Raw genomic sequence first — 12,880 nt, 5'->3', positions numbered from 1 at the left:
ACACACACACACATATCAAACAGCCACAGACATCTCAGAAATGTACAGACGTCACATTCACAGGGTATTGAGCTATTGGCTCTCACAATTACAGCAGTGAGTCCTCAGAGGGGGGAGGGGGGGCTGAGGTCTTACCATAGGTGGGAGTGCTCCCCCTGCGCACTGATGACACCTCTTGGTTCTGGTCATACTCGTAACAGTACAGTATCGCATCCTCCTCCACCAGAGGAAATCGCCGCCGACACTCCTGGTCTAGGTAGGAGTTTGGTGATTCAGATCCCTCTGCGACATGGACGTCCGATGGCAGATCGTCACCTGGCAGATTTCCCTTGTCATCTCTGCCGTAACGGAAAGTAGGAATTAATTTTAAAATCACTTATGATCATAATAAAACAAACAAAGCAATGGCGCAATCAGAATGTACCGCAGGGTGAAAACTTAACATCTTTCTCACGTAAGCTGTAAAAATAGAAGTTGAAAGGATAAGACTAGCGCTGTTCTATATATTTGTTCTTGTCAACAAATCCTGTGAGAAGACCAAAACCAACAATGTGTTAGTCCATATATCAATACTTTCTCACTTCTCAAGCCTCTCTGCAGCTCTCAGCCCCAAGCTAATTCGTTCCTAATTAAGATTTTTTTTTATATATATATATATATATATAAATTATCTCCTAAAACGGTTCGGCACTTAGTTTTCAGCAAACATTATTCAGACAGGGACAAATGGTGCATTTGTTTTGGACTTCAGCTTCAAATGAGTACAGATTTTTATAATGACAGATTTGTAAAATGTATCGACTCAAAATTAAGTACAGAGTCAGTGTCCATGTTCATCGTTCACTCTGTGATTTTGGATGAAAACGGAGCTCTATGCCACAGACCAATAATCAGGCTTTGGCAGTGGCCAACTTGTTAGTAGGATAATTTAATTGTTGGCTTGGTCTTTTAATGGCATTTGTTGACAGTAAGATTTAGTTTTAGTTTTTGGTCCCTTACTTTACAATTAGTGAAAAACTTACATTGCATGGATCTGTGTGGCTGCAATAAGGCAGAATGGCGCTGTGAACTAACAGCATACTTACATGATATGCTTTGTCTGTGGATAACTAAAGTGAGCAGGATGCATCCTCTTGAGACAGTGTTTGTCTGTATAAAATTTCATGGCAATCCATCCAATAAATGTTGAGATTTCAGTCTGCTCCAAAGTGGTGGACCGAGTTCACATTCACACATTAAAGTCTATAGTTTATATTGTTCACATTCAGTGTTTCACAGGTAATTGCACTGTTTCTATCCATGAGGCCTGACAAATGTGATGAACAATTTAAATTGTGCATTGTTTACATCCATGTTTGTGCGTTGCCACCACCGCAACATGAAAGTGGTAGCAGGAATTTGTATTAAGTTGCAAGTTGCATGTGTTCATTTGCATGCAAAAAAAAACAAAAAAAAACAACTTATTGATCCATAGTGCTACTAGTGGTCAAGGACCCCACAGCGTACCTTTAATATCTGGGAAAGCAAGCTTCTATGTGCTTTATGTGTGTGTGTGTGTGTGTGTGTGTGTGTGTGTGTGTGTGTGTGTGTGTGTGTGTTCACCTGGGTGTGTATGGCTCTGCCGGAGGTGGGGGTATGAAGAGGTCCTGCAGGGCACAGCTACTCCTCCTGGATGGAGTGCTTAAAGTGCTGGTGGGTGTGGCGACACTGCTGCCGGGGCTCTGGGGGAAGATTGGCTGTGTGTGAGCAATTGTGTGTGTATGTGTGAGTATGTGTGAAAGAGAGCGAGAGAGAGAGAGAGAGAGACACACACAGACAGACAGAGAGAAAGAAGGAGAGGAACAGTTACAGGGATTGACACATTTAAAATTTGGAGTTCACAGCAGTTCAGTCAGTTAGTCAGTCAGGGCCCACTCCTTCGGTTCAGACTGTGCTGCTGAACATCTCAACCGTGAAATGAGCAGTGTACTGTATGTTTCTGATGCTCCAGTTCTAACTGGTGCACACAAGAAGACAGGTTGGTGAGCAGTCGAGTCATCCATCTCATTCAGGTCAAGGAAAATCTGGTCACAGCCTACATAGACCCTTAAACACGGTTCGAGGAGATAGAATTGTCCTTGTTTATTTATCATATCTTTCTAACAAAATATACAGGCGATATATTTTTAATCACCCTCTTGTCACATTTATTATGTCAAAATAGGGGGCTGAAAAATTATCAACTTGAACATACAGAGAGATGTAATCCAATCACAAGATGTCTGTTTTGCAGTGATAAAACACAAACTGATTAAATGAGAAAGAAGTGAAATGTTTTCAACAATAGAATATTAATTTCTCACTGCACAAACTATGCTAATACGTTGCATAACTCGCAGCTGACTAATATCAGAGATGTATTACCAGGAGATGATGCTTCATCATAAAACCATTATGCATGTCAGAGTTACTACAGGGCTTTCCGCAGCACAATGTTCTTTTCAATATCTTAACAGCTTACCTTGATATGCTTAATTTTAGTCACATCTCAGAACAGGAAACATATTCTTTTTTTCCTTTTTTTTTGCCCTAAATAATGCCAGCAGGAGGGCAAATTTGATTTAGGTGGCGAAGAAGAATGTGAGAATGTGATGGGGGAGGAGGCTGAGCAGGACTGTGCTTCAGGGCCTCGGGGGGAGAAAACATTTTCTCTGGCCTGGGACTCAAAGAAAGGCTGAGCTACTTTAATACACATCCCTCTCATTTCCACCCAGTCTGGCTCAGGCGCACGATCCTAATAATGTAATTGGTTTGGCCGAAGTAGGACAGCAGATGCCACTTAGAGCTGAAATGTGAACTTGTGAATGAATGGTGCTGGAACCTTAAACCAATTAGTCACAAGTTTTGGGACAAAAAAAGAGGTGGACTGTGTAAAAGCAATACCTGGACAATGCAGTGCAATTCCCAGAGCTACGGTATAATGGCTCATAGCTCAAAATGATCTCTTTGAAAATGGTTTAACAGGAATTGAACATTATGAGTTTTACAATACTAAAGTCTTGTCTAATGCTCTAGTTTTAGAGTGTTTGCTATTGTAACATCCCATTTTCACTTTGTACTCTTCTATTTATTTTCTATTGGCCATTTATAGAATGACCTGGGATTTTGGTGTCTAGCATCAAAGGAGTCTGCGGAGTCTTATTTTTAACACAAGCAGCGACAGAAGCACAAAGATACACACTTATAAATAACACGGAGGTCATATACACATAGAATCAGGCATGGACACAACATATCTGTGGCGGTCATCATACTTGCAGAGCCAACGGTTTCCATCTCATGTTTTTGAGCAGAGCAGGGGTTGAGGTAAGCGTGCTCTGTGGGCGCTTCTTCAGCGTCAGGGTGACACCTGCAGGGTCCCCACGCAACAAGTTCACCAAGTTCTTCAATTGCCAGCCCACCTAACAAACAACAACAGCATGATAGGGGTTTTCCTCAACACACAACAGAAATTTGTCAGAAAGTAGGTTATGCCTGAGCACGGTGCTGCTGAGGTCATTATTTTAATGATACATGTGGATCCTGATGGTTAGAACCTGAGGCGCATCCCGCAGCCTCCGAGGGTTCATGTTGATGAGGATGTTAAATGCAAAGCTCTGGATGCCAAAGGGCATCTTACACGCCCCCTGTGACATCAATCTGCGGCCGCTGTCGTGATGTGGTAAGCTCCAGTGTTGTGAGTTGTGAACAGCTGCATGCCTTGTAAATAGTCTTTAACCCAGTTTTGATGACATTTGGCACAAAGAACATCCCGCCCAGAGAAACACGGTCTGCTGCTGAACCAAATATGCCAGGTCCAGTTTTGGGAGAAAATATCCTCTCTTGCTTGGCTGACTCCACTGAATTTCAGTACATCTTGCGTATTCCATGCAGCATGAAAAACCGGGCATTTTTCAGGCTCTGACCTACCAATGATTTTGTACCTTTACATGTAATTTTTCACTTTGACAGCCTCTACACTAAAATTCTTCATATAGAAAGTGTATTAAGTAAAGTGTACACGGACAGGCTGAAACAGACACAGAGTAAAGCCTGCTTTATTCCATGATAAAAAGTTTTGCTATCTCTGGCTAAAACAATCTGCTTGTTTACAGCAGTGGACAAACAGTGGATTTTTTAGTTTTTTCTGCTTTAAGGTGTTTCTTACTTCTGGTATTCCGATAACACTCTCCGTTGTTAAATTTACTGTCCTGCATGGAGCCTTTTTTTGTGTGAGAAGCCTTCCCCATTTACTGACCATTCCTGCAACAGAAATTCAATCTATCGTAGCTGCCTGGGGTTATTTATTTCTGATATGCTGTCTTCATTTTTTACGGCCTTCCAATCTTGCGCTCAAATAATTTTTCATTTCTTTATCTTAGTATACACATGTTATAAGTTTTTCAAAGCTTTTGCTTCAGAGGATTTTTCCTTCATTCATTTCCTTTGGTCAGTGTAAGTCTTCACATCCACGTTCAAGTCCAGTTAACACTGGTCTGTGTCTTACTGCTGGACTTCTCCCAGTTGCCCTAATTATAGATCATTGAACTGTTTCAAACATCTCCTCTGTCCTTGGTGGTATTTTTCTGAAATGATGTTTGTTCTACCGTCTCTCAAGCCTGAAGATTTTTTTTTCTTGCTTTACTTTTAAGTACTTCTCCTCTGGTTTCTCATCCTCTTATGAGAAAAGATGGTGCAAGGAATCCTGGGCCACCAGACACGTCTAGTGTTCAATGCAGCTATCACCTCATTTCTCCAGAGGTTTCTCCTTTATTCTTTAACTATGGTGCATGCCACATTAAGAGTATTAACAGTATTAAAGCTGGTTATGGCAGGCCTTGTGAGTGACAGCACAGTTTTAGATCAGCAGACATGTCAGCTGAGTTTACAGATTGACATCACCTACTTAAGCTGTCAAACTCACTCGGCTGTTGCTCATTTCAGCAACAGCCGCAGCAGGACATCTTTCATTCACCTCCAACCTCTCCAGCATCGACCGTTGAACACTTGTGTGTCTCAGTTCCATACCACATACTGATACTATACAGCAAATACAATATAATAATCTTTATACTGTTATCCAGCTAGTTTATAAGAAATTCATGTATTTTGCTGTTCTGTACTAATATTACATGATATAAGACATGCGCCAACAGATGTCAGTCAAGCTGCAACTTTGAAAAACGAACTGTAACTGAGAGTGAAATATTTTGTGAACAAAATAACAACATAAATCATGGCTTTTCTCCATTTGGGCCTTTCATTTCCAGGATCCTGGCATTGTGCATGCCTACTGAGCCATCATTGATGTTATTAATTACACCTGTGCTTTTCCTTCTATGACGTGTCAAAATGTCAGCTGTGAAAAAGGTCTGTGAGGACACAGTACATTTCTTTTTATTTCCCATGAGCAGCATCGACTGACACCTCCCTGCTCTCAACATCTTATAGCCTTTTAACTAGACTCTACAGTGAAAAGAACGAAGCTTGACAAGTCTGCTTTTGCACTTATTTTCTTTAAAAATGGCTGCATTCAGTGGGTGAGTTGACTGACTGAAATGAACCTGACTTAAACTATATAATTATCAAATGTCTTGCTGTTTCGCACACAAGTAGCAATTATTTTAGACAAAGGCTGCTATATTTAAATTGTGCACCACAGGAAGTTTTTGCTTTCATTTCCATTGAATTTATACTATGCTATATACATTTCAGCAACAGGAAGGTTGTGCAGTTTTGTCTCACTGGCAAAACCTGTGAAAAGACAATTAGATTAGACCTCTGCTCAAGATGAACTTGCTATGCTGACAGTAATATAAGGTCTCCCATATTAAGATAAGAAGGGTAAACTTTGGGTGCCCTCGTGGCTCAGATGCTTAAGGCACCAAGCACGAATGGCAAAGTCTCCAGTTCGAGCTAAACTATGGACATTTGTTTTATGTCGTTCAACATCCCTCTTTCCCTTGTTTCCTCTTGTCCCTCTACTGTGTATCTCTGATAAAGGCGTACAAAGGCCCCGAAAACAACAAAAAAGGAAGATGAAGATTTGAAGTTTTCTTGCTCTATCGGACGCAATACAACCAATTGGAGTGGACAGGAGAGGTCTAATCAGTCAGTTCAACATCTCTGTGGGTGCACCATGGGTGTCTAGGAACAGAAACCACACTGAAAATGGTGATTTTTTTGTATCAACAGTTCAAGGGCTCTAAGCAGATACCTCTGATCAACTGAAAAGTGCTCTTGTGAGCATGAGATAAATGATTGACCCCATGATGCGCAAAGTAACATATTCATCCAGTCAGAGTAACATATCCACATCCTCCATCAAAAAATACCTACAAGAGACATTACAGCTAGCCACTTACACACCAGCAGGTCCAGTGGTGCTGTGGTGCAGTGTGGATGTGCAGTGTAAGGGAGCTGCATACACATGCACACCATACACACAATCTGAGGCTGGTGCTTCTTTGTGTACAAAACCAACATGTATGAATTGAACTACCAGATTTTCAGAACCAACCTGAAAACCTGCAGCTGCCAAAGAACAATGCATGTGAAAATCATATGCTAATTCAGACAGCAAATACTGTAGGAGAAAACAGATAAAAAATAAGCCAGAGAGCAAAAAAATATGGTCTCACCACTGTCTGATGATTAACCTGAATGACTTCATCTCCAGCATGGATTTTCTTACAGCGGTCAGCCAGGGACTGATGGATAGACAGAGAGGCAGAGTCATTATCTGCTGTTCCATTTCACTGTCATGACAGAGATTACTGTGATACAACCATAAGTGACACACTTCACTCTACATATTATATTACAAGTGAATGAGCAGTGAGGCGAAGATCTACATATGTGGACACAAGGGGGCTTGTACTCACTCCCTCTGTCGTCCCGGTGATTACATGCAAACCATCATATGTTGATTTGATATACATGCCCTGTGGGAAGAAAGTGGGAATATAAATTGACATTTACATTTTGAACATAAGGCACATTAAACACACTACATCTCAGCCTCAGCATCACAGCCACTGGCAAAACAGACCAGGGTCAGAGCATATCTGCAAATCACATTTATTTTAATCTGCTTGTTGTGCATTTATTTCACTTATTTTTTTTACCAGCAGTGAAAGATGTGAGTGTTTTTATATTGAGCTTATATTTGCTTAATCAGAAAAAATGTTTAAATAACCTGGGGGAAGTCCTTAAATATCACATGGGTTTACTCTTCAAACAGACCCAGCACAGTCTGAATTTATGTTATGAAGTGAGTCCCACTCAAATGCTCCTACCAGCAGATTGAATCAAACATGGAGGATTATTTATCTGTAAATACTGTTTGTCTGTTGCAAAAGAAAAAGCTAAAACTCAAAGCTTCCACTAAGAGGGGTCTAAAGTGCACCACAAACACAAACACACACCCAGACACGCATTCACACACAGATATGCACGAGTATCACACAGTCTCATACACGCACATACACACACACATACACACACACACATACACACAAATACACACAGATACACCAAAGCAGCACGCCAGTCTTCAAGATGAGTGTAAGAGGTTTATTTTTAGGCCACTTGGCCCACTGTTGTGTTCAGGTTTCGCTGAACGGTTGAGAGAACTTCCATGCCCCCTGCTCGCATTTGTGGGGGTGGGGCTCTTATTGTGGCCCCAAGCAGGGCGCTCGTGCCTGAGTGTAGGTCAGTGCGAAGATGGAGTCCAACTAAGTGCTGATGGACAAACAGTGGCAGCAAAAATAAGTGTCTTTTCAACTTAACACAGTATCTACCGTTTGTCCCAAAAAGTAAGAGAATATTTTAATTTGTTGTTGAATTGTAATTTGCAACTTCAGCTGTTTGTATTTTGCTCATTTTAACATGCATAATATGCTCGTTTCATGTTGCTTTTCATCAGCTGACTCATGTGCCCACCAGCTCAGCAAAGCCCAGTTTTGGGACAGCTACAGTGACCTCCATATGATACTAGACAGCATCCACAGTCTTTGTGTTTTTACCTCAATCTCCCTCCAGAAACAACATACAGGTACTTTAGATAACCACTAAAAACAGTTAACAGCAAGGACAGTGCAGCAACAAGGACAGTGTTTCTGGAAAGAGATGTTTCTGCATTTTTAATGCATTTTTCTCAATGCTGTGAGCACCTCAAATGCAGTTCAGTTCACCTGCATTGTACTGGGGTTAGGGCTGAAATCTCAAGAGATGTAGGCCAATATCTACTGCACAATCATACCAAAACTGGCTGCATGGCGTGACACCCCGAGAGGCAAATTAGTAAATTTGGTTTTGTAATTTGATTCAACCAACAATTTGACCCTTTGAGAAATTGTGCACTTGTGTCCTTCCTGGGTCCCAAAAAACCTACGTAGGTGTATTATTTGAATCTAAGAGAATAAAATAACTGTTGTATTGCTATTTTTTTTAACAAATTAGGCAACGTTAGTATCAGTGAGTGAGCAACTGAATTAACTTTTTTCACTGTGAGTGAGATACATGCTGCATGATAATTTACACATGCCATATTTGAATCAAACAGAAGTCAATATGCTGCTATATGAATCATGCTGTTATGATTTCTTTAATTAGTAGGTTTCACCATCATCCAGCGTTATTAGTAGGTTGGTACTTTACTTTTTTGGGCACAGTAGCTTTTTCCTGCGTTCATTTCATCAAACCTGGAAAACAATTTAACATCTTGATATTTTAAGTTTATTAAACCATATTCAAGTATCATGAAACATATACTGAAGGCCTGTTCATGTGCAGGTATCACATATGCTTCTTACAGATTGTTGTGTTTACCATAAAAGAGAGCAGTCTGTGCAGTGAGATTAACTGTAATTAAAAGCTAACACAAACATTTTCTTTGCTCCACAGTAGCTACCCATCATTTGATATATATCATATCTCAAGATGTCAGTCTTGATTTTTCTGAGTTCATTAGCTACATAGGTACATTTGGGTGACCTTCACACTACACTTTACAGGCCATCAGTAATTAAAGTAGAAATTTCTTCATATTTTACTAAGTGTTCATTTCTATGCGGGAACTGTCAGAATATATCAAAGAAACTGTGATAATTGTGGGTTAGCTATAGTTTCTAAATACAGCATCACCTATATTATGGAAGCTATGGTGTTGATCTTGTACTGGGCAGCTATTATATTAGCACTTATAAAACATAAAATGGGATATTTTTCCATTTTATAATCAATTTCAATATAGTTACCAGCACCGTTTTATCTGCTTTAACTTTAAGTTAATTACAGACTGATTGCTCAGTTATTGAACTACAGCCATTTCTTGTTACATCGATATTGACGGATGATTGTTTGGCTATTTCTTGCAATTACTATGTAATTAAGCAGCCTGTAATTTAGGGGTGATCTTTTAAAAGCAGTGATCTTCTGCCTTTGAAGCATATTTTTACTGACATATTTTTGAAGATAGCACATAGCATCTTCTGATGACATACAAGGTAGGACATGACCAATGAGAATGAGTGTGGTTCTGTAAGACTGACTGAGGGTTTGTCTTACCAATCCTTCAGTGGATTTTATGTTGGCTAGCTGCACAACCTCCAAATGCGCAGCCTGGGACACCATGGGATCCGAGGACAGAGAGATAATGTGGTCGCACACTCCAGACAGAGTTTTACACTGGGGATGACATATGAAGGACGATTACAACCCTCAAGTGTCCACATCATAGCTTCATTTTCATTAGATACAGTAGAATAAAGTCAGCAACTCACCACATGCAGGATTTTGTTTTCTGTTTCGTACACAGAGCAGTCCTGAGGAACATTCAGAGAGCACTGTTACCTCAAGAGAACGTGTCAAAATGGAGTTATTATTGGTATTTCTGCTGTAGGTGGATGTAAGCAAAAAACCCGAGCTGCTTGGCACCTATAACCCCCAACACTCCCACACAGACATGCACAAACACAAAACAAATGAATCATCAATGCGGAGGCATGTGTCTCTCTCGCTCTCTCACTTGCTCTCTCTCTATTTCTCCCTGCCAGTCTTCCTCTCTCAGCTTTAACTCTTACATTTTCGCCCTCTTTCGTACCCACTTTTAATTTTTCCCGCTTAAACTTTTCTCTTAACGCCATATAAACATCATCCTCCAAGGTGACCATGCTAAAAGTTATTAAATATCACTCATTATTTACTGATCTGTCAGTGTTCCACAGATTGCGAGTGTCATCATTTATGGGGCTGCGTGCAAAGAGAAATAGACTGATATTAAAATCATTAACATTTGATCTGGCCTGCCCGTGTCTTTAGTTCTGAAAATATTTTTACATGTATTTCAACTGTAGCTGAATGTGTTGATTGAGTCATTAAGGTTTTTTTTATAGCCAAGTCCATCTTAAATACTTACATTTCTTCAAAGCACTGACTATTATCATTTATCAAGCTGGCACATTGCTGTGCAGTGCACACACAGAATGAAGTTCATTTTCATGTCAGTGATTCGCTGACCTGAAGTAGTAGTAGTAATATGCATATGTATATGTAAATGATGTTTTAACAGTTAAATGGATTGCAGAATTTTATTGTCTGTCTTTACTCCTGTTTGAATATGTATATGGATCCAATGTGTGCAAAAATAGGAGCTGTGTTACGGTATAACAGGCTCTAGACTGGATGTTTATACAAGGAATTAAGTGAGATTCTGCTTCAGTTTTTTCTGTATCAAGCGTAACACATTTTCTGAATGTCAGCTTTTAAAAACAGATGCACATATACTGTCTCTGTATCATGTGCAGATATTTCTAAAACTATTCATAAAAACAAGTTTGGACATTAGTGTATTTTACAACTGAGACAGGGTATGGTGCATTTTGGCATTGTCATGTGGGGTATGAGGTTACTCTTTTATTGTGGAGGTATTTTGATCTAAAATGAAATTGAAATAAAAAAAAGTTTACAGGGCCTGAGCTGTATATTACAGTATTATATTATGGGATTTGTTTACCTGTTGTACAATTGTCGTGAGCTCAAGACAAAGCTGGATCACATTGTTTCGGGTCACAGAGTAATCTGCCACTGCAGCAAATGGAGACCTGAAAAAGAAGGAGCACCTGGAATGAACCATTAGATCATTCTTCCTTTGAGACTAAATCACTGCTAAATCTGTGGGAACAATTTCAAACACACAATCGTGTACATCAGAGGACATACACACACACACACACATACACACACACACACACACACACATACACACACACACACATACACACACACACACATACACACACACACACACACACAGGCACACACATTGTAATTATTTCATTTCAATCCATGTTTTCTACTGGACATGAAATCAGATTTTAGAGACTATAGTGCAATAGATTAATATACATACAGTATATGAAAATAGCATAATAGCAATAGCATAGAAATAGTATATGAATATCAAATATGAGAATATACTAGAATACATTGGACAGTGGGTTGAGCAGGCGCCCCATATGTAGAGGCTACAGTCCTTGCTGCAGTCGGCCCCGGTTTGAATCCCGCATCGGACGGCCCTTTACTGCACGTCATTCCCCCTCTCTCTGCCTCCCCATTTCAATTTCAAGTGTCAATCTATGCTTTGTATTTTCAAATGAAAATGAGGAATAGATTATTGAACTGTAATTAGAATGAATGCTGTAAAATATGCCTGCCTCTACGAGAAAAAGAAACAGCAAATCACTTTGTTATTTCTGTTGAATGTCGTCTGCTTTGAACTTCCAAACTCATCAAACACACACAGACACAAACAGACACAAACACACACATTGGCACAATCCCACAGAGAAGCAAGGGATAAAGCAACATATAAATAGACTTGCTCAGTGCCTTTTTACCCACCCTGTCAAAATCTACTTATATAAGGCCTTTACTCATCTTTTCTTGTCAGCTAATTGGTCATGGACATAACATAAAAAAAACAAAATAGGTCTGTATGTGGTAAGAATTGGAGTCTCCACAAAAGAACCAACGCATCGTGCCAGATAAACAAGATTGTCTCATCCTTTTTGAAGCCATTTTTGCTATATTTAATTTGCTGCATTACAGCAGCACAACCGGTGTCTTTTTTTAGCCAACGTAAAGTGTTAAGAAAATGTAAAATTCAAATAGTCCATCACATTGACCCAGAGTTAACACATTTGCTTAAAAATCAAGTATGTATTTAAGATAAACTTCATAACAGCGTGTACATGAACTTGTAAGTATGTGTGTATCTAAATGCTTTTTCACATGTTTTTAAATGTATAACATGTGCAGGTTTTTGCAAATCTCACCTGTCCAGCCACGCCAAAAGGCTTTTGGCTGCGGCGATCAGGTCCACCACGGAGGTAAGAAAGTCATTGGGTAGCTTACGAGTGGCTCTGCCATCGTAATGTCCGCTGCGCCGCCTGCCTGTGATGAAGTTCTGTAGGTTCTTGGCAGATGCATTAAGCTTATGAGAGAGAGTCTTCAGATTCTCAGTCTCCAGCCCGTAATTCTAGAGGAGAGAGGAAAGTAAATTCACTTTGTTTGACCAGTTTGTCAGTGTTTGTTTTGACTGCGATGCATTCCAGGAATTTCTCCAGCGTGGAGACTGAAATGGAATTGTTGTTGTAACACTGCTCTGTGAATAAAAAGACCACTGGCAGACTAGCCCACCTTGTCACACCACCAGAGATGCTGCTCATATGATGAACATGTGAGGAATAAAACCAGTGACCCCTGCGCCCTGCCCTGCTCTGCTCCAGCTGTCACTTTGCATGTGTAGGGACAGCAGAACACTCATTACCATGTACGCCAAACTACACGTGCGGGCCTG

General features: G+C 40.1%; 1 protein-coding gene across 2 annotated transcripts in view; it reads right to left on the bottom strand.

Moving 5' to 3' along the window:
- The window catches only part of LOC111654045 (connector enhancer of kinase suppressor of ras 2-like), a 29,922-nt gene that overhangs the window by 10,042 nt on the left and 7,000 nt on the right, over positions 1-12,880 (bottom strand). Inside the window, exons 3-11 of one of the 2 annotated variants that reach the window (XM_023404886.2) lie at positions 12,357-12,559; positions 11,036-11,141; positions 9,804-9,845; positions 9,589-9,708; positions 6,903-6,962; positions 6,660-6,728; positions 3,294-3,440; positions 1,603-1,736; positions 136-338 (exon numbers count right to left, since the gene is read on the bottom strand). In XM_023404886.2, the coding sequence (XP_023260654.1) occupies positions 136-338; positions 1,603-1,736; positions 3,294-3,440; positions 6,660-6,728; positions 6,903-6,962; positions 9,589-9,708; positions 9,804-9,845; positions 11,036-11,141; positions 12,357-12,559 (1,084 nt within the window). The remainder of the gene's footprint in view (positions 1-135; positions 339-1,602; positions 1,737-3,293; positions 3,441-6,659; positions 6,729-6,902; positions 6,963-9,588; positions 9,709-9,803; positions 9,846-11,035; positions 11,142-12,356; positions 12,560-12,880) is intronic. The other variant, XM_023404887.2, reaches the window with a different exon arrangement.

The sequence above is a fragment of the Seriola lalandi genome, unplaced genomic scaffold (assembly GCF_002814215.2).
Source record: "Seriola lalandi dorsalis isolate HSWRI2012SDOR001 ecotype SW California unplaced genomic scaffold, Sedor1 jcf7180002054256, whole genome shotgun sequence".
NCBI lineage: Eukaryota > Metazoa > Chordata > Actinopteri > Carangiformes > Carangidae > Seriola > Seriola lalandi.
Note: the sequence above shows the minus strand (reverse complement) of the source record. Positions and strands in the feature narration are given on the sequence as shown.